The following is a 27,856-nucleotide window of genomic DNA, read 5'->3' as shown; positions in this document are numbered from 1 at the left end:
TGTCTGCTTGGACCACACCTACGTTACGGATTCCATTTTGAATGCTACGTGTAACGCCACTACCTATAGGAATTTCTTGAAATTGTAGGGACTGAAGCGGGAATATTCTACGATGTCCCATAGTAAATTCCGTATTTTTAATCGAAATTGACCGATAAAAAATGCGTCGCATTACTTATCGAACACTCCTCGTAAATATATGAATCACCCTCATCAACACCGTAAATCGGTTTACTCACTACAGAGTGTCTTTACCTCATTTCTTCTTTCGTTTCTTAAGTAATTACACCCTCAGCTAGACATCTCCATCCACAGTGATCTTCAGCTCTTCTCAGTGCAATATGAAGATGTCAGCCAGAAATATTTTTCGTTTGATCCAGTCATTTACTTCCTGCTCTTCCTCGTGGTATTCCGCATTAGATTTTGCGTTTGAATAAGGTCTTCTCTAAATTATCTTATTTGCTTCTCAAAATGTGCGCAAGGAACTGCAAGCATCTTTGGCTGACATGCGAAGATAAACTTCTTGCGATGCTAAGTTCTTCTGTAATGAAATCATCCGATGTTATGGTTTTATTCGTAACTGATAGCAGTTAGAATATTATAGGCCCATCGAAATACTAATGGCATTTTATTAATTAAAAGCAGCACGACAATAAATCATACTCTTGTTTGATAAGATGTCAATAACAAGAGAAGAATTAGAACTGCGTCAAAGGCTCATAATAATGCCACTTAATTGGCATTCCAACATTCTAACATGGTGGCACAGTATGATTTCCACCTAGAATACTGAAGTTCTGTTATAGTAAAGTGCGATAACTGTAAACGCTTTCGATGCCAACGCGGCGTTATCTAACTTAATAACAGTTCACGAAGGCAGACAAGGTCGAAAAGCTATCTGGCGACGGAAATTGGATTACCTGGTGAATTATTATGAAGATTGTTTTGAAGTGTGAAGGAGTTTCTGACGTTGCTAACGGTAAGTTGCTTAAACCATAAGAAAATGCACAAAATTATCAATGAAAACTCACTGTGTCTGATCTTGTCGCTCGCTACAAAATCTGATGTTTTGGGTCGGGAAAGGCGTAACTACTAAAGATATTTGCAAGAAGCTGCATAAAATTTATGAAGTTCACCTGCTAGACAGCTATGAGTTACTTCGACATAGGTTTAGTGATATCGCGAGGCAAGAATTCGATGGTGTGGCAAGTCATTTAGCGAAATTAGATGAAATAGAAACCAGGCTTCCTTTCATAAAAATTCCAATGAACAACTATGATCTTTTGTGAGCGATTCGTGCAAACATTGCCAAAAGTGTTTGATTACATGTTACGTGGGACGACTTACTTCGTAATGATAAAGGATGAAATAAAAACGTGAACGATATTTCAATTATAGATCACCAATAACAGGTCGAGATCATGATGCTGTTGGTGTTGCAACTGTCAAAAATGAAGATTAATCATTCACAAAATAAATGAACATCAACGAAGGTATAATGAAACAACATCTGAGAAAGATCTGTCAAAAGCATCTAATTTTACGAAGACTGAAGAAAGAAAATATATTTTTTTTAGCAAGGTAGAGCACTTACTAGAACACTATAAAACTGCTTTCGTTATAGGTGCCAGGGAAAAAGTCATCGGTCAAATTACTATTCTAGAGTAAGCAAAACAAACAAAATATTGTGCAACGGTGTCGGCTTGTGAAACCTGTATGGAATGTTCAAGAAATTATAACAGCTTAAATATTTTCACGAAACGAAACATTTGACGGGAGGATGGCATTACAGAACATGGTATGTTGTCTGTAAAGGATGTGTGGCTGTCGTTCTAGGCATTCACTAAATAAAGACTTTTGTTCCATTTTCTGGTAGTATACACCAGTTACATGAATGATGATAGATGTTTATGAAGGTGAACTAATTGAAAGTACCACCGCATGTAATATTAGGGGAGAGAATCCTATCTTCGTTTTGTGAAATGTCGCAGCTGACGACACCCACCGTCCCATTGACGTAGACGGGGAAATGAGTGAAAGAGAGGTTCCTGGATGACCAGAAGTGTTTCATTTTAGGACATACTGGTATTATATAAAGAACGAAGTTACTAGCCTTAAGAGGAAATTGAGATTGCGGTGAACAGATAGAGCAAATCTTTCACCATGATATGAATTTTCAGAAATTTAATGAGGAACTCTCCATGAAACCATTTATAATCACGGGCGAGAAATTTCTGTGGCATGGGTACACAAAAACTGGTCACATACAATGATAACCGTCTATAACTTTGACGATTATAATATTACGTAGAAATTTAGTGAAAATGAAAAACATTGTCGTTCACAAGTAAAGAAATGAAAAGCTGTCTAGAACCTGAAAGTTGGTTTGAGTAGTGCAGGCCTGGGACTGTTGGAGGTGGAGTGCCATTACCTTCCGCCGACCTTCGAATTGCCTTACCCATCCATTTATAGGAAGGCCTACAGTTTAACATGGATTCCGAACGACCGTGAAATTCAGCATTTTTTCACGCACGTAAATCACTAAAAGTGGTAAAAGAAGCGATAAGTGATGGAAAATATCCTTGGAACGACTGAGAATCGAATCAAAGATCCTTGTTTTTATTTTATACTTATTTTTTACTTTTTTATCCACTGAGCTATGGAGCTTCACTAATCGTTTAGCGTTTTACTCCTTGTAAAACCTATATGAAACTCCCAACTACCCTACAGGCGGTTAGTATCAGTGTTTCAGATAATGCATGATGTTAACTTCTGTACCTCACGCCATACTGTTCGTGATATATGTGTTTGAGGCAGTACCAACGAACCAGACTCGTGCACATTTAGGTATATATGCACAAACTTGGTCTATAATTTCTTCATAGAGCAAATCATGTTATTATTTTATGTCTTCTTTTTAGCCAATTAAAACACTACATCGGATATATTTGATGAGTTGGAAACATCTAAGTAGTCAGCGTGGCGTATTGTTAGCAAAGGGACCTGGGTTCGATTCTCGGCCAGGTCGGAGATTTTGTCCGCTCGAGGTGTGAGTGTTGTGCTGTCCTTACGTCCCTGTAGCCAGAAATGACATTCCACTGTCGAGGAGGTAGTATGGAATGATTTTGCGAGGTACTAAATATTGATTCCTTACGTTACAAATAGGCAAAACGGTGTGTCTGCAGGAGCTGCATCCTCGTCATTGGAGTACATGAGAGATAATCATAATTTTCCTGAAAAAGTTGAATTAAAAAATGTCCCTACATTTCAGTTGATATACAGCTTTCATTTACTTGCACGGGTGTAAGTTTTAGGAACTCTCGAGTAATAACTTTAATTTTTTCAGGTAAAACTGTGCTACCGTTAGGAGATAGTCATATAAAAGGATTGTGATGGCAATTCCACATTAACTTTAGCAGTGATGCTTATTGAAATGCCTTTGAAAGGTAAGTTACAGTACATGTGAAGCAGTTTTTACCGACAAATTTTAACTTTTATTTAAAAAATTAGTTATTACAGAAGATGTTTGCTGATTCTGCTTTCTGTTGCTCACTTTTGTATCTCGTCGACGTCCACACATTAGGAAAAGTCCCATAAGGCACCCGGAGACATCTCTGCTATACCTCCTTGCATTCCTCTTAACCAAACGGGAAATACCTGGAAAGAAAAAGAAGTAGAGAAATCAGTGAATCCGGCAACAGATGTACGTGACCGGATTAACACAAGTACGTGTGATTATCAGGCCAAGTTAATAAATAAGTGTTTCAGAATGTAAGTGCGTTCCGCAATAAACTTCGCTTGTATTTGGGTCTTGCAGGAAACAATATGAGCCTTCAAAGTACATGTGCGTCAAATTTACGTGCGGTGAACCGTGATCATCAACAGTGCTGTCAAGGCATTAGTTAAAACACTGGAATCTAAAGTATGCAATAACGTTGCTTATTATTACACAGGTGGCTTACGAAACACTTGTGAGTCCAATTCTTCAGTACCGTTCATCTGTCTGGTACACTTAATAGGTTGGATTGATGGGAGTGATGGAGAAGGCCAGATGAGCAGCGGCACGTTTCGTCACGGGATTTTTTAATAAGCGCACAGTAACAACGACGAGAAAAGCAGAGAAATTAAATCTTACTCGGAAGGTTTGCGACAGCCCTTCTTTTCACGTGAGATCATCGAATGGAACAAGGATGATAGCGATTTCAGAAGTGCGATCTACCGTGCACTGTAGGTTGGCTTGCGGAGTATACAAGTACATACAGATGTAAGTGTATAAATCTACAAACTACAACATCTGATACGTCAATATCGACCTCTTGTGTGAAACGTGCTATTACGGGAATAATTTCAACTGATTAGGAATTTTATGCTTCCTGTCAGATATATTAATATTTTCGCTATGATTTCCCAAAGCTTCTCTTAATACAGATCGTATTATCGCATGCCAATAAAACATGGCTGAGATCTCCTTCGAGGAGTGAGTGTTCACCGCAAGTGGGAGAGTCTATAACAGGTAAGCATGATAACACGCGTGCCCCAACTTTATTCTCAAAATTGGTGCTACATTTCTCATCAGAACGTACTTTTGGCTGTATCACCCTTTTGTTGTTGTGATGCGCTAGAACGAAGCGTACGTCAGTATTTTAGCCACCGCTGTATTTCCTCTGCAGGAACGCCTATTTATCTGAAATGTATGGAAAGTACGGAAGCTAAGCTGTGTAAGTAGTGGTCTCCTTGCCTTTATGCTGCCCCTTGTTAGCCACCTATCATTTCATTGTTCGTGATACTTTGACCATTTTAAATGAACGATTGTATTTTAGTTTTCGGCTTTAATTGTTAATTCTACTTCTTGACAAATTCACACTCTGTGGCGAACGTGAGTCGATTCAGACTAACTTTTATAGGATACCAACTGAGTCAAACAAGCACACATCACGGACTGTAAGCGAGTTATACTGGCTAGACGAAACCTTGAGTGCTAGAATAAAATGAGTTTGTGTACGGCTATCCGTGGAAGGTGGTCTTAGTTATTACAAAATATAAAAAAAATATGTTCAAATGTGTGTGAAATCTTATGGGACTTAACTGCTAAGGTCATCAGTCCCTAAGCTTACACACTACTTATCCTAAGGACAAACACACACACACCCATACCCGAGGGAGGACTCGAACCTCCCCCGGGATCAGCAACACAGTTCATGACTGCAGCGCCCCTGACCGCTCGGCTAATCCCGCGCGGCTAAAAAACATAATTATTATAATAGTAATTCTCATTTTTCCTGTTAACTAAACTCTGAAACTAAATTTTGTGATTAATTTTATAATATAACAAATTCTAAGAACCTTGTAAATAAGCACATATTATATGAAAAGGCAATAGTTGTAAATGTAACAATAAATAAATAAATAGTCTGTGTCCAGCACACAATGTTGAAAATGTCATGAAAGTTAAACGGGCGCAAATGTCAACGGTCATCTGACTGATTTGATGTGGCCCACCACGAATACCCCTTGGGCCAAACTCTTCATTTCAGAGTAGAACCTGCACACTGAGTCATCAGTTATTTGTTGGATTAGCTCCTAGGACTCATGTTTAGTTCAGTTCTCACAATATAGTGCAGTTTCAACTTTCATTTTGTTGTAACTGCTGTATTCGTAAGATGCATAAGCAAATGGCTAATAGGTCAGTGATAGTTTGACAAAATAAGAAATTTACGTATTCATTGCTTTCTTAGAGATACTGTGCGACTGAATTAACTGGCTACAGAGAACACTAGCTTTGTTAGAACCTCCCAAAGACATTATACATTTCTACAATGGCTAAGGTTGTGTTGCTTTGCTAGTTGTTACTTTAACACATGAGTCTGAATGATATTCGAATGTTACATTCGTAATACGAATGGCTCCGCAAAAAATCTTCATAGCACCATATTTCCTCACAGAACTAAAGGTTAAGAAATTTAGAGCTGAGGTAAAGACAACTGTCTAATGTGTGTATGACGCAAATTCGAGATGTTGACAGATATAATATTTTACTATAAAGTGAATTACCGTATTATCCGTAGTAGTCTTACCTTTGACTGCTGTTGCAGACATTTTAGAATTTTATTTTGTCAGTTTCGTACCTCCAACGTCACATACGCTATGTGATCAAAAGTAGCTGGCCACCTGCCTGAAAATGACTTACAAGTTCGTGGCACCCTCCATCGGTAATGCTGGAGTTCAACGTGGTGTTGGCTCACCCTTAACCTTGATGACAGCTTCCACTATCGCAGACATACGTTCAACGAGGTGCTGGAAGGTTTCTTGGGGAATGCTGTACTGAGGAGAGGTATCGATGTCTGTCGGTGAGGCCTAGCACGAAGTCGGCGTCCCAAAACATCCCAAAAGGTGTTATATAGCATTCAGATTAGGACTCTGTGCAGGCCAGTACATTACAGTGATGTTACTGTCGTGTAACCATCCCGCGACAGGCCGTGCATTATGAACAGGTGCTCGATTGTGTTGAAAGAAGCAATCGCCATCCCTAAATTGCTCTTCAACAGTGGGAAGCAATAAGGTACTTAAAACATGAATTTAGGCCTGTTCTGTGATTCTGTGATAGTGCTACGCAAAGCAAGGGTTGCAAGCCCCATCCATAAAAACACGACCACGCCATAACACCACCGCCTCCGAATTTTACTGTTCGCACTACACACGCTAGCAAATGACATTGATCGGGTATTAACCATACCCACACCCTGCCATCGGAGCGCCACATTGTGTACCGTGATTCGTCACTCGACACAACGTTTTTCCACTGTTCAGTCGTCCTATGTTTACGCTCCTTACACCAAGCGAGGTGTCGTTTGGCGTTTACCGGCGTGATGTGTGGCTTATGAGCAGCCCCTCGACCATCAAATCCAAGTTTTCTCAACTCCCGCCTAGCTGTCATAGTACTTGCAGTGGATCCTGATGCAGTTTGGAATTCCTGTGTGATGGTCTGGATAGATGTCTGCCTATTACACATTAAGACCCTCTTCAACTGTCGGCAGTCTTCTGTCAGTCAATAGACGGGGTCGACCTGTACGTTTTTGTGCTGTGCGTGTCCCTTCACGTTTCGACTTCACTATCACATCAGAAACAGTGGACCTAGGGATGTTTAGGAGTGTGAAAATTTCGCGTACAGACGTATGACACAAGTGACACCCAATCACCTGACCAAGTTCGAAGTCCGTCAGTTCCGCGGAGCGTCCCATTCTGCTGTTTCACGACGTCTAATGACTACTGAGGTCGTTGATATGGAGTACCTGGCAGTAGGTGGTAGCACAAGGCACCTGATATGAAAAATTACTACTTTTGATCACATAGTGTATATAGTAACTGTTGCTCAGTTGTATTCTGGTGGCGTCAGATTTTATGTACAAGGATATGGTAATACTGTGTTTAGGATACCTCGAAATGTGAAGATCGAGATATACTGAAGTTCAAACTCTAGATACAGTACGCTTTTAAACATCAACTGACATGAATCAGCGTAATTTCTCTGAATGTTCTTTACAGGATATTTATGAGTACCATCCTTCCCCCATTGACAAGATTTAAATTATTTAAATCTATATTAAGCCTTGATAAAGTATTAAGACTGTTGAGTAAGAGTGTGTGGAAAGGGGTAGTATTTTTTGTTAAATTCTGGACGACGAAAATTAACGCGTGCACATAGAGTTGATGCGCGTGAGTGTAGGAGAGTAGAAGTAGACAAGCACCATGCTGGTGCTTTCAGAACTCTGCAGTATGTATAGAGAATACCAACTTCGAACTGTTCGTTGAATAGAGTTTACAACGAGAACGTTGGCCACCAGTAAGATATACGATAATTAAAGAGAGATTAAGGGGCTACCAAGTAAGTAACTTCAACCAATAAAAGTTCGTTAATCGAATATTGTTAGAGGAGAAATTTCATAACGAGCCAAATCAACGTTAGAGCGAATAATCAAATGAATGTGTATCGATAATATTGTACATGTGACATTTTCTTGATGGCCTTACTGGAGTGAAAGTAAAAAATAAACAATGCCAGACTGGTTATTAAATTTTTTAGTGGTTTTAATTGTACTGAGACTAAGCAACAATACAGACATGCACAATAGGGTCATAACTAATGAACTACGTGGTGTTAATTAGAGCTGTACACGAAATATGTTAGTTCTCCGTATCCCAAATTAAGTCTAGTGTGCCTTAAGTAGAAACCCACTGTCAAAAACTTGATTAAACCCAAACGCAAATGTTATGAAAGTACCTACTTAGTAGGAGTGAATCAGAAAGAAATAAGAATAGGGTTTAAGGCCCCATCGACGAAGTGGTCACTAGAGAAGGAACGCAAGATAAGATAGAAAACGGATGAGCCTGTAAGTCGGGTGTGGCGTTTCCAAGAATTCGCTCAGAAAAATTTCGAGAACCATAAAAAAACGTAAGTCCGAATGGACTGACTGAGATCTCATACTCGCTCCTCTCGAACAGGCCACGTTGTTGTTTTGATGGTTGCGGTCCATAGGAACTAACTTACAATTACAGTACGGGTAGCAAACGATGGGCGACATACTTATAGAACTTTACTGAGGTGAGGAAGGGAAATGTACTACAATTTTTGTCAGATTGTCAATGCTACATGAATGTCATTGCAAGTAAGTGCTATTCAATGGTGTTCATATTTTACTGGTTGAAACTGCAATTAGCATTTGAGTTAGCAATACGCTTATATTCGGTTGCAGGAAGTGATGTCTAAAAAAACGGAGAAGACGAATAGATATCATAGTAAATATTTCAGATATTAAATTTTTCATTGTGCGGCCAAGTCTTTAGTTGCTGCGTAATTACTTAGAACGTTTCAACTTTATCTGTAACTACTGTAATCTTTCGTTTATTTTACGAGGGACATTTCATAAATTATGCACAGTAACTTCTTTACTGACGCGTTTATGTTTTTTTCAATTTCTTTACGGTCCTTCAGTATAGTCTCCCTGCTTTTCTATGACTGAATCAAAACGTCCCAGAAGCTGTATTGTACCATTTAGGACACCACTTCTTTTCATCTGTCGAATGGCTCGGGTAACGGTGGTAGAAAGCACTTCCCGGAGTAAGAAACGACGTCCAGGCATAAGTTTTTTTTTTGTTTCTAAATCAAGTCAGTGCCTGATAGATTCATGTCCTAGCTGCAGGGAGGATGTGGCAACACTTCCCATCCGTATTCGAGCACTTTCATGGCTACAACATTGCCGATATGTGAGCGAGCATTGTCGTGGAGATTGAGTGGCCCAGCCTCGAGCAACTGAGATCGGGTTTTGTGGATTTTTCTGGGCAGGTTTTGTATGACGTTACTGTAACATACTGCTGTGACGCTTGTTCCACGTGGGACTCTATCTGTCATGAATTCTTGGTGATCATAAGCAAAAATCATCATTAGCTTGTGCTCTGATAGAGCGCGTCAAAATTTTTTTGGACGTGGAGAATCTGAAACTCTCCACTCACTGGACTGTGACATCAACTCCAGTTCAAAGTCCACGTTTCATCAATAGCCACAATTCGACACAAGAAGCCTTGACCTCCCCTCGAATCGTTGTTTGAGCAAGGTTGCAATGTCCAGGCGTTCCTGCTTCTCTTCAGCAGTCAAACAGTGTGGGATCCATCTCACACAAATTGTTCTCTTCTTCAAATAATTTGTCACAATACGAAATACTGATATTGGGGTGATTCCCGTGGCTCCAGAGAGTTTCTCACAAGTAGTACCACGATCTTCTTCAACAGCATTTGCCACAAGTTTCAGAGTTCGTTCATCTGTTGCCGTTTTGACCTTTCGGGTCTTTGATTATCGACAATGCTGATATGACTACCACGAAAGTAATTAACCCAACGTGAAACTGTACTAAGGTCCACTGTAAACTCATCACAAACTTCACTTAACTCACTGTGTATTTCTGTTGGGTTTTAGCCGTTTAAAGTTTAGATCTTGATGTACGTCCTCCAGTCTTCAACAGTCACAGTAACCGAGACTCCTGCAGGCACCATTCCTATCTCTCACAAATTTTATGTTAGAGTACACAGCGAAAAAAACAAAACCAAGTGATTCTTCCTCAGTCTCCCAACTAGATCTGACGTAATTTTCAGTGCTGTTGATTCAAACAGTCCACAGTAATACCAACGCGTGCATTATTTATGAAATGTCCCTCTTCGTTTTATTGAATTAGAGTATTGCATTTTCGTCTGATTTATGGTTACATCCGGATTTATCATCGGTACGTACATTTGTTAGGTATTCCTGTCTTTCCACTGCCACATTTGGTACACTTCCTCTTTAACTTGCGGAATTACACATTTCTTGATGTAAATTACTACTAACTGACTGCCTTTTTACGGAGCTTTTAGAAAATAACAGGAAGCTTCGTCTTCACGTCAATTACGAATTTTTCTATAAGCTTACCTATTAATTACATCACCTCTACAACTTTACTTCAAGTAAATTTCATAATTTTGCGACTTCCTTTTTCGGGTAATTTCTTGAAGTCTTTGACCAGTTCGAAGAAGCCTGGAAATCAGTAATGTTCATCTCACAATTCAGAGAGCCCAGTCTTCACGATCTCACTCGCTAACGGTGCATTTCATCTCACAAAATGTTCTAAATCTTTCGAACAGTTTTTCTTTCACATTTTTGCGAGTTCCATTTTGGCGCTTATTTCGTGCTTCGTACAAATCTTTTTCCATTTATACATTTCGTATTCATATTTTACGAACCGAAGTCAGCTTTGCGCACTGCGTAAATTAAGCGTTTTCTTCCTCCCTCATTTAATCAAAAATTTACAGTCTTTCCTTTTTAATTGGAAGCTATTACTACACAGTTTTCTTTGGTCTTGGAAGGTACTCTGGTTTTGCTCTGGACTTTAATTACCACAAAAATCACCGTTTGAACCACAATTCACGAAATCGTTGGATTTATTTCCTGATTCTTAAAGTATTTCCATAATTTCTTACGAAATGTTGATATCGTTGTTCGAATGAATGTCCAAGAAATTAACTAACAAAGAACACATTTTAGGAGATGTAGGTGACTGCGATTGCATACCACAGTCTTCACATTTTATTTTTGTGAAGCTGAAATTATTAGCTGGATTCCAGATTACTGTGAAACGGTAAAACCTGCACAAAAACAGATGCTATTAGCAAGCATATAAAAAAAGTCAGTGCATGTAATAAATTGTTGATGGTGCACAGAAACCAGCCACAACTTAGTTCTACCTTACTTTATTTAAAAAAGTGCCGATGCTGTTTCGAATTTTTCACAGTTCATTATCAGACGCTTTTTCATTAAAATGATGCATTGGTTTCCTGCGAGTTGCCCTAAGATAAAGAATAATTCACGGTTACAAACATGTAACAATGTAACTATTAATTTCAGTATGCAACTGTTCGATATAAGAATAAACCAAAGCCGAGCTCGACATACGAGGTGGTGGTGGTGGTTAGTGTTTAACGTCCCGTCGACAACGAGGTTATTAGAGACGGAGCGCAAGCTCGGGTTAGGGAGGGATTGGGAAGGAAATCGGCCGTGCCCTTTCAAAGGAACCATCCCGGCATTTGCCTGAAACGATTTAGGGAAATCACGGAAAACCTAAATCAGGATGGCTGGAGACGGGATTGAACCGTCGTCCTCCCGAATGCGAGTCCAGTGTGCTAACCACTGCGCCACCTCGCTCGGTACATACGAGGTACCAAACGTCTCGCAGAAGACATAAATGCAGGAACCCGTTGTCAGACACACAGTGGGGCAAAGGGTACTGCAGTTCGAACGGGCTCTAGAAATCTCGATACAACGCAGAGCTCGATACGGTCAGAGCCTGCTTGATTAACCATACGACATTTAATTTGCCCGGAATGAAAGATAGCGATATGCTAGAGAATGTGAACTAGCCACAACAAAAAGCTGTTGCTGTGCTTAAAATTTAACAATTTCGGGAAACACAGGAGCAAAAAGCAGTCAATACCACTATACCAACTCGCGTTGTATTTTAACAAATTTGCAAAAAAAGCTATTATTCAGTATTTATGGATGCATAAACATTTATGGAGATTTTCAAGTAACGCTGATAGTCAAAGGCAAAAATTTTGTTAATCAAAAATGATATTTCTTGAGTCTTAACGCAATACAGCATTTTATTCCTTTATTAGAGGCTGTAATGATTTATCAAGTAGATCCAAAATAATCATTTAGTCCCCGTTCGCATATTAAAAAGAGGAGTTACGAATTTTTAATGAGCTCCAAAATGAGTTGACAACATTCCGATGAAACAGGGAAGAAATTAACGGTTAAGTGCCTAATACATGAAATAAATCATCTTAAAATGGTAATAATTGCAACTGTGAAAATAAATTGCAACAGCGAGGCCTGTCACGTAAATATAAGCGACTATCAAAAAAATTCCATTCTAGGGTCACAATAAACCCTCGCCTATATATCGGCGCTTATATGCCCGCATCGAAGTCGCGTTGGGTTGCATATACACTGCAGCGACACCCCCAAACGGAAACCTTTTGATCGCCCATCGTAGTACGAACAGGTGCCACCAGACTGCATTAGGAGCAAAGGCTCAAGAATTGGTCAGCACCTTTATTGCAACATTTTTTAAATATCGTTAGAAGCCTTCTAAGGACCACGTGAAAATAACTATTTATTTGTCTTTTCTTTCATCTTCGCCCAAAACTCTCATATTCTCAAAATGAGCTCTTTTCCGTTCATCTGGCCGTTTAACACAAATTGTTTTTCTGTTTGTTTCAGCTTCCTGGAAATCTTTGAATTGCTGTCTGTAGAGTAAGATCCCCTGTTCAGTCTCACTTTCTTTTAACTCCTTTTTTTGTCTTGCCTCTCTATCCATTTTCTTTGCCCACTTCGCTGTTTAAAAAAAATGCATGGATCCTCTTTTCTAATGTTTTCCGTCGTTCTGAGATATCCATAGGGAACAACACATTTTTCCGTGATGTTATCTGTTATTGTAGGGCAGAATGAGTATATTTTCTTATTTCATCTCAAAACCAAATTGCCGTCTTTGTTCTTGATTTGATCTAATATTTATTGCAGGATTTGTCTTTCTATCATTTCCAAATCTTCTAATGCCATTTTGCGTCCGGATCAAAGTAGTGTTCCTGACCTATAGACGACTTCTGGCTTTACAACTGTATTATAATGCATTAATATCCTTAGAAAAACATTTTTTATTTTACAGATTCTCACTTTCGTGTAAGCTGTTTTCATTTTTTCAATCCTATTGTAATAGCATCTTTTTCATTTTTTATGTTTGTATTTTTACCCATAAATTTAAAGCTGTCTGTTTTCTTCACGCTGCCATGCTTGGTTTTTAAAATTCTCGGCGGGTCACTTTCATTGATCGTGTTTTCTGTCTTTTAAAATAATATTTTATTTGTAACTCTTCAGGCTTACCTGGCGAGATATTGAATGTGGAATATTCGGGTCTACTGCCAGATGTTTGTGTCGCTCTGGCACAATATTTCGGCCACGTAACTCGTTGCCTTCTTCAGGTGCTACATGAGACTGCCGTATTGGAGGATCTTGTCCAGTATTTATGCCCAGAGGGCGCTGGGTGGTCTCTCTGCCGTCCGCGCCCGCCTGGCGCTGCTTGTAATGTGTTCTCTCTTCCCCGGTGCTCCCTCGAACGTCCGCGCCCGACTTGGTCGCAGCCTGTGGCAGCTGTCTGAGGCCTGTCCTGTGTCGGGCGATCCGTTCGCGGTCCGTGCCCGCCTGGTGCTGCTCCTGAGGTTTTGGGCCTACCCTGGTGCTCCCACGGACGACCGCGCCCGGCTCGTCCACCATCTGTGGTCGTGCCAGAACGACACAATCATCCGGCAGTAGACCCGATTATTCCACATGTCAATATTTTATTTGTTTATTAGTTGCTGCTTTAACGTTCGACAGCACACTGCAATATGCTACAGTGTTTGTTTCATGCCTATTCAATTATTAACATTGGTGGTGTATAAATAACGCCAAGATATTTTGTAAACATAGTACCAAAGAAGTCGCTAAATTGCGGAGCAATCGACGACTCAAGCTGAATCCGAGTTTCCGAATCTGTGACGTAAACTGCTAGAGCCATTCAGGTTGTGCTCAGGACAGTTGGAAGTAGATACTCGAAACCAAATATCACGTAAATGAAGAGGAAATTGTACAAATTAGAGTCGGCGCTTCATTTGTGCTCGCAGCAGGCTGTACGTTGCGAGCAGCGAGCGCTACGTACTGGGCAGCTGGGCAGCGCAGCTTGATGCCTATCTGCGAGGCGAGGAGAGGCGAGGCGCTCACCCGCTGCCGCTGAAGGAGTTGGAGCTGGCGCTGGACTGGCTGTAGGAGCCGGAGGCCGGGCCCAAGCCGTGGCCGCCTGCGCCGCTCTGGCTGGACGCCTGGCTCTCGCTGTGGCTGCCCGAATTGGAGAACCCGTTGCCTCCGCTGCCGCCGACCCCCAGGCCACCGAAGGGGCCGCCGGGCTGCAGGAAGCCGCCCGGTCCCAAGGGGTACAGGCTGCGCGCCGGCCTCTCCTCCGTCTCTGAAACACAGACGTTGGATGCTTCGTTCATATTTTACTATCAGAGGCGGAAAATCTTGCTGCTCTGACAAGAGAATCCGCCACACTGTGCACTTAATGACAAAAAAGTGAAGCACCCAGAAGACATGGTCAAATGTCAGTGTAACTTTGCAACTGTACACTCCATCGGCGGGCACATGAATAAGAAGTGTTGCAGTTCTCTGTGACGGGTAGAACGCCTACAGGGTGCATTAGTGTTGCCATATTTAGTATTTTTATGAGGCCTGATGGGGTACACAAGTGGCGTAAACGTGTGAAATACTCGGAAATGTCACGAACTCACGTGAGACAGCAATATCAGCACCCAACAGAGAATGAAATGAGGCTCACTGTGCGTTTCCAATAGACCAGCTGGTCGCATCGAGAAATATCTAAAATTCTGGGGTAACTGCATATAATAGTGGCCCAATGTTGAACTGCATGTGAATGTGTCAACCTTAGCATTTCCGTTTTTAAATTTGTAACTTCGCTACCGAGGGCAAACTCCTTTCATTCCACGCCCTGACTCGTAGAACGTTATGCTTTCGCTGGTTATTCAACCTTTTCCACATTGTCACCTTCCTCTTTAAGTCCCCTCCCGGAGATCCGAATGGGGGCCCGTTCTGCAGTCTTTTTTCAGTGGAGAAATTATCGTGACATTTTTTCAATTACACGCTGCATATCCTGTGGATACAAATTATTTGTCTTTAATGTAGTGGTTTCCATTGGCTTCTGCATCCTCATGCCGTTGATCATTGTTGATTCTGCCACCTTAAGGGCAGTTTCCCACCACAAGAACAACAGAGTGCGTTGAACCTCTTTCCGCTGCTCCACCCTGTTTGACAAGCCCCTTAGCTGAATAAGGGTGACTTCTTGTGCCGGAAGTCTTCGGTCGCCGTTATTGATGATTTTTATTCAAAATTTAATCAGTGGCATGGTTCGCACCCGGAATCGAGGACGTGTTTGGGAGCACCTCGGACGTCAAGTTTATCTCAGTGTGAGTATCCACGCTATCAAACACCAGTTACAACAGTTGTGGGCCACATTGCCTCAGGAGGGGATGTAATGACTTTATGACACCCTTCCCAAGCGGATCACTGAATGCCTCCGTGCCAGAGCCTGTGCACTATCGTAATAATAAATATGTTCGTGTTGTCAAGTTATTTGCAAATTTGACTCGATTTAGTAATCACTGAAATAATATCACATACCCCATCCCCCTTCTAGCTGCTTCACATTTTTTGTCAGGCAGTGTAATCTACGTCACACATTGAACATAAGTTCTTATTCCTTCTTCCTGTACTTTAATTTCCTTTCTAAATTTCTCCTTGTTTCTTCTATTACTTACTCAAATACAGATTGAATAATATGGGTGATCGACAGAAAACGTGTCAGAATGCTTTTTCATCTACTGCTTCCCTTTCACGTCCTCCAATTTTTATAAATGCAGTTGCTTTTGTGTACAGGTTGTAGCTAATCTTTCACACCCTGTATTTTATCAGAGGTTCACCGTATACGCAGTCTGAATCTCGCTAGTTAAGAAAGTGTCCAAAATTATCAGGAGATCGAATTATGCGAATGGAGAATGAACATTTGCAAAAAAGGAATGGGATAACTGTCATGGTGACTGAAGTAAGTTTGTATTCTGCACTAGCACCCAAACTTCTCGATACCAGTTGGGAGATGTTTCAGTCTCAAGCGGGACAGTTTACTTACAGAAAAATCAGCCAAACAGGAATGTGTGTCAAAGTGTATGGCACGGTAAAACATGTAAATACAATTTAAAACTTCGACAAAGTCATTTCTGTCTTCATGCTTCATGGAAAGTGCTTTCCTTTGGAAACAACTGAATACAAATTCAACCAGCATACCTAGTATATGTCACGATACTTAGTTGCTCGGGATATACACTGAGGTGATAAAATTCGGGCATTTTTGTCGGACTTCCTTTTTCACGACGTTGTGCAGCAACTCGACGTGGCATGGACTCGATAAGTAATTGGATGTCACACACTGAGTTGTGGTGCCTCTCTATCCGTATATAATTGCGAAGAGTCGCCGGGGCAAACTTTTGTGCTCGACTGCGTCCCATAAATTTACGATGGAATTTACGTTCGATGGTCTGGGTGGCAAAACCATTCGCTCGAATTGTGCAGAACGTTCTTCAAACCATACGCGAACAATTGTGGCCCAATGATATGGCGCACTGTCATCCATAAAAATTCCATAGTTGTTTGGGAACATGAAGTCCTTGAATGGCTGCAAATGATCTCCAAGCAGCTGTACATAACAGTTTCCAGTCCAGGTTCGGGTCAGTTTGACCAGAGGAGCTAGTCCATCAAATATAAACAGAGCGCACACGATTGTGGAGTCACCACTAGCTTGCACAGTGCCTTGTTGGCAAGTCGGGTGCACGGCTTCGTGGAGCCTGCGTCACATTCTCACTCCATCATCAGCACTTACCAACTGAAATCGCGACTTATCAGGCCACGGTTTCCCAGTCGTCTAGGGTCTAACGCATAAGGTCACGATCCCAGAAGAGAAGCTGAGGTTGACATCGAGATTTTAGCAAAGGCAGTCAAATCGGTCGTCTGGTACCATAGCCCAATAGTGGGAAATTTCACAGCACTGCCCTAACGGATACGCTCGTTATACGTCCCATTTTTATTTCTGCGGTTATTTCACGCAGCTTTGCTTGACTGTTAGCACTCACTACTCTATGCAAATGAAGCAAATGAAGTGGAGGCCGTCGGTCACTGTGTTATCCATGGCGAGAGGTAATGCCTGAAATGTGACATTCTCGGCACACACTTAACACTGTGAATCTCGGAATATCGAATTCCCTAACGCGTTCCCAAATGGAATGTCCCGTGCGTCTAGCTTCAAGTATCATTTCGCGTTCAATGTCTGTTAATTCACGTCGTGCGTCATACCTTACCATAAATGACTGTTATGCCAATGTACTGCGCTTTACCATTGTGTACGTAATACTACCGCCATCTGTATATGTGCATATCGCTATCCCACGACTTTTGTCACCTCAGCGTATTACTGCTGAATTTTCCTTACTGTCAGTCGTTCGCAGTAGCATCATATCAAGACGATATTGATTAATATTATATGAGCACATCAATTAATTATCCAAACTATTGCCCTTCAAAACTGGAAAGCCTGCCGTCCCTCTTCAGGAGATCGTATGTTAGTCTGGCCTCTTCGCAGATAGGCCTCTGCTATGCCTGCACCGGTGGTACGTCCGTCTGTACCGTTAAGGCAATGTCCATAGTTTTGATTTCATTAATCTGTTCAAACAAGCTGAAATACTCGGAGCAGCCGAAGTTCAGGAAACAGTATCTGCACTAATCTACATGTATTTGATGCTACAGGGGTAATTACCATGGAGGCCTGAGATACACATTTCGCAACGAAAAACAACTTTCCAGCTTTTCTTTGGCTGAAAGACGAGAATCAGTGCTGTCTTCAGAATACAGATGATACATGAGATGCCAATATAACAAAATTCCAATGCAGTCTTCTACGGATGAATTACATGTTGAGAAAGAGTCTTAAAATTTAAAACCGAGTGGATTTTTATAACTACTAGAATGTAACTATCTTCGTTGTGCTTTTTCTTCTCAAGTATCCCTTCTCGTGCTTGAAAAACTCACTCCTTTCGTTTCACTGTAGTCATAAAAAAGTAGTACATACGTTTGTGTGCTTGTATAAGTTAATAAATCAGGGACTTATTGTCTCTCCGTCTCGGACTCTAATTCTCCAGTCCCCACCATGCCGACACAAAAAACCCACTCTTACACTTGACGCTAGGTCTTATCTTTTCACTCTTTCTTCGTTGGAAAAGCATTTTTTCCTCCCTCGTGATTTTTGTGTGAGATTGTGCTTTTTTGGGGTACCTCGTCTCTTACCAGGCTCAGCATCAAGTGGACGTTTACCTCTACATAATAACTTAGCATTTTCTTATGATTTTCTGCGACTGATTCGATATGACTTCTCTTGTATAGTACATTCAATGCCAGAAAAGATATAACACCTTCAAGGACTGAGTAAGTGGCGCCAAGGTATAACATCTGTATACTGAGAGGTTGTAGTGTTAGTAATTCGTTCGTCACGGTCATTGGTGATCATATGGCGCTCAGATGTGCCCACCTGAGATGATTCTGCAGGTAGTAACTAAGTTTGGAGGTGAACAGTGTTGCAACAATAATTCTGAGGTAAAATCACGCTACAACGACGATTACCTATTCCTGTTGGACCGCTTTAGCCAATTGAACGTTATACCACTGTGGACCCTAGAGAAGCCGGATGGACGTATCAACGGATTCTGCACATGTTGGACACAATGTATTGGTGGCGTGTTCCTGTTTTCAACAATGGTCCATGGAACATTCCCACACCTTTAGACCAAGCTCTGGATGTCCACGTAGTACAGATGCACCTCAAGATCGACTAACTGTGAAGTCAGCGGTGGCTGACTGTACGTCATCGAGGGACGAAACCCGGTCACATGCTGTGCCATCTGGGACCATTGCTAACCGTCTGTTTCGGGATTAAGATCACGTCTGTCTGTGGCGAGGCTACCACCGACACCACGACAGTGGGAAACATGGTAACTCTGGTGTCGTGAAGAGTTGACTGGAGAATGGAAAGGCGCTCTGTTGGCTTCTGTGATGAGATTAGATTCCGTCTGTACGCCAGTGATATCGCAGACGTGTGTGGCATAGACTTGATGCGCTGCCTATTCGAGAGCTCATTAGCCCACGAGAAATAGGTACTATCACAGGCTTCATGATGTCGGGGACTATCAGTTGCAATTGCGGTCAAATATGGTGTTTCATCAGAGTAAGGTAACCTGAGTGCGCTACACTACACAGGTTGTTATACCCGTGCCATTATAATTTCTTCGACAGGAAGGTGATGTGGCTTTTCTGCAGAACAGTGCACGTCACCGTACAGCTGCTGCGACGCAACGTGCTCTTCATGGCGTACAACAACTTCACTGGACAGTGAGGTCACCAGATCTTGCCAACTGAACACGAATGGGACACGATGAAGCGAGAACTTACTCTTTTTGCAGGACTTGCAACAAACATTGCCGAATTTCAACTAGAGGCACAAGACGCTTGGGACAATCTATCGCAGGGTGCCATTCGGCTCCTTTATGATCGTTTGTATGCGAGAACACACACCTGTATTGTAGCCAGAGGGGTACACTGTGTATTGATGCGATTGTTATGATACCCTTTACTGAGACATATGTGTATCATTTGGTATGAATTCGTTATCATATACCCCTATAGTGATGAACTGTCACCTCATTTGTCATTAAAATGACCTTCTCCTTGAAGGTGCATTTTTTTCCATCAGTGTATTGATATCTAAATTTACGTAATTAATCCATTAGTCACTGTAATATGCGTGTAGTATACATTTGGTATACTTCTTTAGTGAACATGTCTGTGAGTGTATGACGTGAGGCCATGTGTGAAGTGCAGAAGGCAATATACATGCAGTGCAGATGGACCATCTTCGATAAGTAACACAGTTACGCAAAATCGGGACCTGGTAGGTTCATAAGCATGATTAAGTTTTCATGTGAAATATATTTAAAAAAATGTGAGTATGTTCTATTACAGTTTACTGAAAATACTTGAGAATAAATAATGGCAAATGTTTATGGAAAAATTTAAATAGTCTTTTCAGATGAACGTCAAATGTCCCTCTGTTTAGCTCTGTATAATATTTAAATCTTACAGTAAGCCTCTGAAACGCATTAAAAAAAAAAAATGGTTCAAATGGCTCTGAGCACTGTGGGACTTAACATCTGAGGTAATCAGTCCCCTAGAACTTAGAACTACTTAAACCCAACTAACCTAAGGACATCACACACATCCAGGCCCGAGGCAGGATTCTAACCTGCGACCGTAGCGGTCACGCGGTTCCAAACTGAAGTGCCTAGAACCGCACGGCCACTCCCACCGGCTGCATTTTTCCATGTTGCTATCTCCTTACGAGGAAGTAAGATTAGATAGGATAATCAAATCAAGGAAGGTGTCAGCAGTAGATTGGCACAGTGAATGAAAGCTTTTTCTTACAGTATCGAACTGAGGAAGTGTATGAAAGTGTGCGTGTGGGGCACAACATCGTATGGAAGTGAGGCGTGGAGCATCGGAAATCCGAAGGAAAAGAAACTGGGACGGTTTGAAATGCTCTTTATATACAGAGATGAACTGAGAAGTGTAGCCAGCCGCTGTGACCGAGCGCTTCTAGGCGCTTCAGTCTGGAACCGCGCGGCCGCTACGGTCGCTGGTTAGAATCCGTCCCCGGGCATGGATGTGTGCGATGTCCTTAGGTTGGTTAGGTTTAAGTAGTTCTAAGTTCTAGGGGACTTATGTCATCAGATGTTAAGCCCCACAGTGCTCAGAGCCATTTCAACCATTCAGGAAGTGTAGTATTACTGAAAATAACAGCTGAGGGAAGATATCTACGGAAGACCCTTTGTTAAAGAAGGGGCTGGTTAGCGGAATATCTGCTACAGCATCCAGGAGTGGTTATCTTGGCGCTGGAAGGAGCACAAGAAGGAAAACATAATACGGGCGAACTAAGGCTGGAATATAATAAACAGTTTAGGAGATGTTGGGCGTAGGGCCTGCCAAGCCGGACAGGTCGAACGAAGGTGATTATCCAGACTAAAGGGGACACTCTGGTCCTCCAGGTTGGGGGTTGGGCTTGGGGCTAACAACCCCACCTCGTAAAACCAGTCGTGTTACGAAAGCTAGATATAAGCCTCTGATATAGAACGGACACCCAATACAACGAACTAAACATAGAAAGTATCACGACTTGAAACATAGAATGTACAGTCTCTGTACAAACCTTGGGCGGCAATAACTTTAGCTAGAGAATTGGAAAAGCAGAAAATGTCGGTGGTTGCCCTGCAGGAAGTTCGATGGGAAGGTACAGGGACAGTAGACGTAGAAAATTCTAAGGAGGAGCAGTCAAGCACAGTTTTGGAACCGGTTTCTGTGTTAACAAAGACATTGTACCAATAGTAAAGAATTTTACGGCTGCGAACCCAAGAATCTCAGTTCTAACTTTATCAGTGAAAAGCCACCAAATTACCCTTTTGAATTGTCATGCACCTACAGAGTAAAGTGAAGATCAAGTAGAGGATATATTCTATGCAGAGCTGGAAGAAGGATTCCATCCCTGAAAATAGCTGCAGAATTCTCATCGGCGATTTTAATGCCAAGATTGGAAAAGGAGATCAGCTTTACTCCCACAATAGGCCTTCATAGTCTGCATGAAAATAGTAACGACAACGGAATAAGGGTAATTGGCTTTGCTACGTCCAAGGGCATGTTTATCAGTAGCACTAACATCCCACATAAAAAGGTGCACAAAGGAACATGGCTATCCCCAGACGGAAAAACAGTCAACCAGATGGACCACATAGCAATTAAAGCAGAAGCAAGGAATTGGATTATAGATGTAAGAAATTCCCGAGGGGCTGAGTGTGGTTCCGCCAATTTCTTGTTTAAAAGTCAACTCAGAGTCACCCTGCAAACAAACCAAAGAAGTAAACTAAAGAAAGTGGCACATTTAGAAATAGAAACCAGAAATGAACTTCAAGCTGAGATCAGGAATCATTTTACAGTACTGCCGGAAACAGAGGACTCAGATGTAGTCCAGCAATGGGAAGAAATTAGGAATGTGGTTACAAAGGCTGCAGGAACAGTCACTGGAAAGAGAGTGGCGAGAAAGAGGAAATGGTTCAATAAGGTCTCTGAAGAGACGGCCAACAGGAGAAAAGAGGCCCGTGATAAGTGGTTACTGTCAGCAACTGATCAGTGCAGTAAGGCAGAATTTGACAGAGAATTTGACAGAGAAACACAAGTGGTACTGCGGAGAGAAAAGACTGCTGCTTGTTACACCGATGTGAGAGCTCCAACGGCACAAAATATAGAGATAAAGAAATGGTAAAGTGAAATTAATTTTGAATAGTAGACGGAATTATAGTACCTTGTTAAATAATAGGGACGACAACCAATAAGATAATAAGAGAAGGATGGGAAGAACATTACACAAGATGGGAGACGAAGAAGATTGGCTGAGGCGTAGAAAACCTCAAAAAATTGAAATTTAACATTATAAACGCTGATAAAAATTAAGTGGATTGCTCAAGTATGACATATGAAACAAAGGGTGTGGAAAACCGCTGCCGGAGGACGGTGTATGTTAATAAGACCTCAACTGAGACGTACAAGGGTAGCAAAAAAAAAAAAAAAAAAAAAAAAAAAAAAAGACATTAAAGGGACAGAAAGATATCATATTTCATATCACACAGCTTAATGAGCACTCTAGGTCTAGTAAACATAGAGAGGTGGAAATGTTAGTATGGTACAGAGGAAGATGGAGAACTAGATCAGACGAAAGGCTGATGACTGGGGAAAAAGAAAACATCATCTGCGTGAAATACGAATTTTCAATAAAAATATTCGGGGGATGTAATTTCGACGGCTTTTGCACATGGTCCTCATCAAGATGAAGATATTTACTGCTAATCCGATATCAGGTGTTTCTTCCTACCCGATTTCAGACGAATGTTTGGCAGAGGGTGCATAAGTCACTTTCAGACACTTACACCAACGTTCCACTCTGAACAATACACGAGAAAATAAACAATAAAACGTTTCCGCTCGATCCCTGATTTCTCTTGTTTTATCACGGTGATCATTTCTCCCTTTGCAGATGGGAGTCAGAAAAATATTCAACCGTTCTATCATTTCAGCCTTCTAAAGCTGTCCTTGTCGACAGTTGGTGACGTCATTGTGAAGTGGAAACTCGAAGGAACAACCACTGCTGAACCAAGACCAGGGAAACTTCAAGTACAGACTGTAGGAACCGTCGAGCATTGTAAGGATTGGTTCCGAAAAATCGAGTGAAATCAGAGGAAGGGCTCGCTCGTAAGTTCCAAAGGATTACCAGTAGTCCGAATGGCATAGTGACTGTGCTTAGGGAGTTATGATTTAAATAATGAAAACTGCATCAGTTATTTGTTTAGAAAATTCATTCTCATTTCCAAGTGCATTTGGGTATTTGTTTACATTAATATGTTTGATATTTGCATGTGTACTTCTGCCTGTTTTGCCTCAGTTTGAAGTTGAAAGGTACTGTGCCTCCCTCATTATAGAATATCACATACACACGAATCACGGGACACAATAATCGAGCTGCTTCGCACAGGCCACACATTTCTGTAGGTAGCGCTAGCGATGATTGAGGTGCTGTTCAGAGCGACGGCAATTCGATGAAAGGCAATAAGAGGTGTGAGTACTCATTTTGGAGAGTAAGAAGTCGCTTCAGCTGTGTTTAATCTTTTAATCTTTTTATCAGATCAGAGCCGGTTTGATGGCACTGAAGATCATCCATAACGTGATAAGAGCTAACTAGCCCTGAACCTGAAAGCCAGTATTCGTTGTCAGACCAAACGAATAAACCGCTAAATGGCGGTACGTCAATGAATCAAAATCACTTGGGCGTAACGATCCAAGATCAACCATTTTGGATTTGGATCCCTGATTCTGATTCATTGACGTACCGTCATTCAGTGATTTGTTAGTCTCGTTTGGGAAAGAGTACTAGGAACCATGTTCTGGGCTACTTCGCTCCAAACCCCAGTGTCCAAAATGACTGGCTTCTGTAGATTCTGCTCTTCTACATCTACATACATACTCCGCGTGGCGGAGGGTACCTCGTACCACAACTAGTATCTTCTCTCCCTGTTCCACTCCCAAACAGAACGAGGAAAAAATGACTGCCCATATGCCTCTGTACGAGCCCTAATCTCTCTTATCTTTGTGGTCTTTCCGCGATATGTAAGTTGGCGGCAGTAAAATTGTACTGCAGTCAGCCTCAAATGCTGGTTCTCTAAATTTCCTCAGTAGCGATTCACGAAAAGAACGCCTCCTTTCCTCTAGAGGCTACCACCCAAGTTCCTGAAGCATTTCCGTAACACTCACGTGATGATCAAACCTACCAGTAACAAATCTAGCAGCCCGCCTCTGAATTGCTTCTATGTTCTCCCTCAATCCGACCTGATAGGGATCCCAAACGCTCGAGCAGTACTCAACAATAGGTCGTATTAGTGTTTTATAAGCGGTCTCCTTTACAGATGAACCGCATCTTCCCAAAATTCTACCAATGAACCGAAGACGACTATCCGCCTTCCCCGCAATTGCCATTACATGCTTGTCCCACTTCATATCGCTCTACAATGTTACGCCCAAATATTTAATCGACGTGACTGTGTCAAGCGCTACACTACTAATGGAGTATTCAAACATTACGGGATTCTTTTTCCTATTCATCTGCATTAATTTACATTTATCTTTATTTAGAGCTAGCTGCCATTCTTTACACCAATCACAAATTCAAATGGCTCTGAGCACTATGGGACTTAACATCTGTGGTCATCAGTCCCCTAGAATTTAGAACTACTTAAACCTAACTAACCTAAGGACATCACACACATCCATGCCCCAGGCAGGATTCGAACCTGCGACCGTAGCAGTCCAATCACAAATCCTGTCCGAGTCATCTTGTATCCTCCTACAGTCACTCAACGACGACACCTTCCCGTACACCACAGCGTCATCAGCAAACAGCCGGACATTGCTATCCACCCTATCCAAAAGATCATTTATGTAGATAGAAAACAACAGCGGACCTACCACACTTCCCTGGGGCACTCCAGATGATACCCTCACTTCCGATGAACACTCAAGATCGAGGACAACGTACTGGGTTCTATTACTTAAGAAGTACTTGGGAACCAATCCCATATGCTCGTACCTTATTTAGGAGCCTGGAGTGGGGCATCCGAGTCAGACGCTTTCCGGAAGTCAAGGAATATGGCATCCGTCTGGTACCCTTCATCCATGGTTCGCAAGATATCATGTGAAAAAAGGGCAAGTTGCGTTTCGCAGGAGCGATGCTTTCTAAAGCCGTGCTGATGCACGGACAGCAACTTCTCTGTCTCAAGGAAATTCATTATATTCGAACCGAGAATATGTTCGAGAATCCTGCAGCAAACCGATGTCAGGGATATTGGTCTGTAATTTTGAGGATCCGTCCTTCTACCCTTGTTATATACAGGCGTCACCGGCGCTTTTTTCCAGCCGCTCGGCACTTTACGTTGGGCAAGAGATTCGCGATAAATGCAAGCTAAGTAAGGACCGAATGAAGTAGAGTGTTGTTGTTGTTGTTGTGGTCTTCAGTCCTGAGACTGGTTTGATGCAGCTCTCTATGCTACTCTGTCCTGTGCAAGCTTCTTCATCTCCCAGTACCTACTGCAACCTACATCCTTCTGAATCTGTTTAGTGTATTCATCTCTTGGTCTCCCTCTACGATTTTTACCCTCCAAGCTGCCCTCCAATACTAAATTGGTGATCCCTTGATGTCTCTGAACATGTCCTACCAACCGATCCCTTCTTCTAGTCAAGTTGTGCCACAAACTTCTCTTCTCCCCAATCCTATTCATTACCTTCTCATTAGTTATATGATCTACCCATCTAATCTTCAGCATTCTTCTGTAGCACCACATTTCGAAAGCTTCTATTCTCTTCTTGTCCAAACTATTTTTCGTCCATGTTTCACTTCCATACTTTCAGAAACGACTTCCTTACTCTTAAATCTATACTCGATGTTCACAAATTTCTCTTCTTCAGAAACGCTTTCGTTGCCATTGCCAGTCTACATGTTATATCCTCTCTACTTCGACCATCATCAGTTATTTTGCTCCCCAAATAGCAAAACTCTTTTACTTCTTTAAGTGTCTCATTTCCTAATCTAATTCCCTCAGCATTACCCGACTTAATTCGACTACATTCCATTATCCTCGTTTTGCTTTTGTTGATGTTCATGTTATACCCTCCCTTCATGACACTGTCCATTCCGTTCAACTGCTCTTCCAAGTCCTTTGCTGTCTCTGACAGAATTACAACGTCATCGGGAAACCTCAAAGTTTTTATTTCTTCTCCATGGATTTTAATACCGACTCCGAATTTTTCTTTTGTTTCCTTCGCTGCTTGCTCAATATACAAATTGAATAACATCGGGGATAGGCTACACCTCTGTCTCACTCCCTTCCCAACCACTGCTACCCATTCATGCCCCTCGACTCTTATAACTGCCATCTGGTTTCTGTACAAATTGTAAACAGCATTTCGCTCCGTGAATTTTACCCCTGCCACCTTCAGAATTTGAAAGAGTACTCTCTGTAAAACCGAAATGGATTTGGATCCCTGATTCTGATTCATTGACGTACCGCCATTCAGTGATTTGTAAGTCTCGTCTGGGAACGAGTGCTAGGAACCCTGATCTGGGCTACTTGAAGGAAGACCGGGCTGCCATTTCTGTACTTCAGACGCCTCATTGGAAATGTCTCCAGCAGAATTGAAGCCACTGTAGAGGCGAAGGATGGACGCACGTCATTTTAATGTCTAGGAATACAAGCCAGAATACATCTGACCAGATTGCGTATGCGTTTAATCTCTACACGTCGATGACTTAGCATGATTGGTAGAGAATGATGACACGCTACAGACACACAGTTCTACATCATGGCGCTGTCACAAACCCAAACGGTTTCTATGTAAACAAACAAAAAAATGGTTCAAATGGCTCTGAACACTATGGGACTTAACATCTAAGGTCATCAGTCCCCTAGAACTTAGAACTACTTAAACCTAACTAACCTAAGGACATCACAAACATCCATACGCGAGGCAGGATTCGAACCTGCGACCGTAGCGGTCTCGCGGTTCCAAACTGAAGCGCCTCGAACCGCACGGCCACACCGGCCGGCTGTAAACAAACAGGACGGGTGTTACGTACCAGCTGGCCTGGCGGCCACCGCTCCGGCGGCGACGGCCAGGGCAACTGCGATCAGCGCTGCGGCTCCGGGCTGCATGGTGTGCTGGGCTGAGGTGAGCTGTGGCGAGCAGTGCGGATGCGGCGCTGTCGGCCGGGCCCTATATACTCGGACGGGGCGGCGCCCTCTCGCGACCGGGAAAACCTGTCGCGCCTCGCTTGACGTCAATCGGCCATTGTTGCGCCGCTTCTGTGTGCAGCCCGCTCCGCCGCTCTACCCGCAACTGGTGGACGCGGCCAGTGCTTTTGGGCGAACAGAACCGTATCGCCGACGGCTTGGTGAATTCTACCATTCCGATAAGAAGGAGCTG

General features: G+C 42.1%; 1 protein-coding gene across 2 annotated transcripts; it reads right to left on the bottom strand.

Annotated features, from left to right (window-relative positions):
• Window positions 1-3,473: 3,473 nt before the first annotated feature.
• LOC124795489 (glycine-rich cell wall structural protein 2-like) lies at window positions 3,474-27,608 on the bottom strand. Of its 2 annotated transcripts, none has more exons than XR_007016706.1 (3): window positions 27,510-27,608; window positions 14,280-14,582; window positions 3,474-3,657 (listed from the first exon to the last, which is right to left on the bottom strand). XR_007016706.1 is itself a non-coding variant. In XM_047259539.1 (3 exons), the coding sequence occupies exons 1-3, from the start codon at window positions 27,583-27,585 to the stop codon at window positions 3,639-3,641; spliced, it is 336 nt and encodes a 111-aa protein (XP_047115495.1). In that variant the 5' UTR covers window positions 27,586-27,608; the 3' UTR covers window positions 3,474-3,638. The 2 variants fall into 2 exon arrangements, 1 of the variants encoding a protein (XP_047115495.1); XM_047259539.1 differs by having other exon boundaries at window positions 14,342-14,582.
• Between the last annotated feature and the right edge of the window lie 248 nt (window positions 27,609-27,856).

Source organism: Schistocerca piceifrons, chromosome 1, assembly GCF_021461385.2.
Source record: "Schistocerca piceifrons isolate TAMUIC-IGC-003096 chromosome 1, iqSchPice1.1, whole genome shotgun sequence".
Classification (NCBI taxonomy): domain Eukaryota; kingdom Metazoa; phylum Arthropoda; class Insecta; order Orthoptera; family Acrididae; genus Schistocerca; species Schistocerca piceifrons.
The sequence above is the reverse complement of the archived record's forward strand: the minus strand, read 5'-3'. Positions and strand labels throughout refer to the sequence as shown.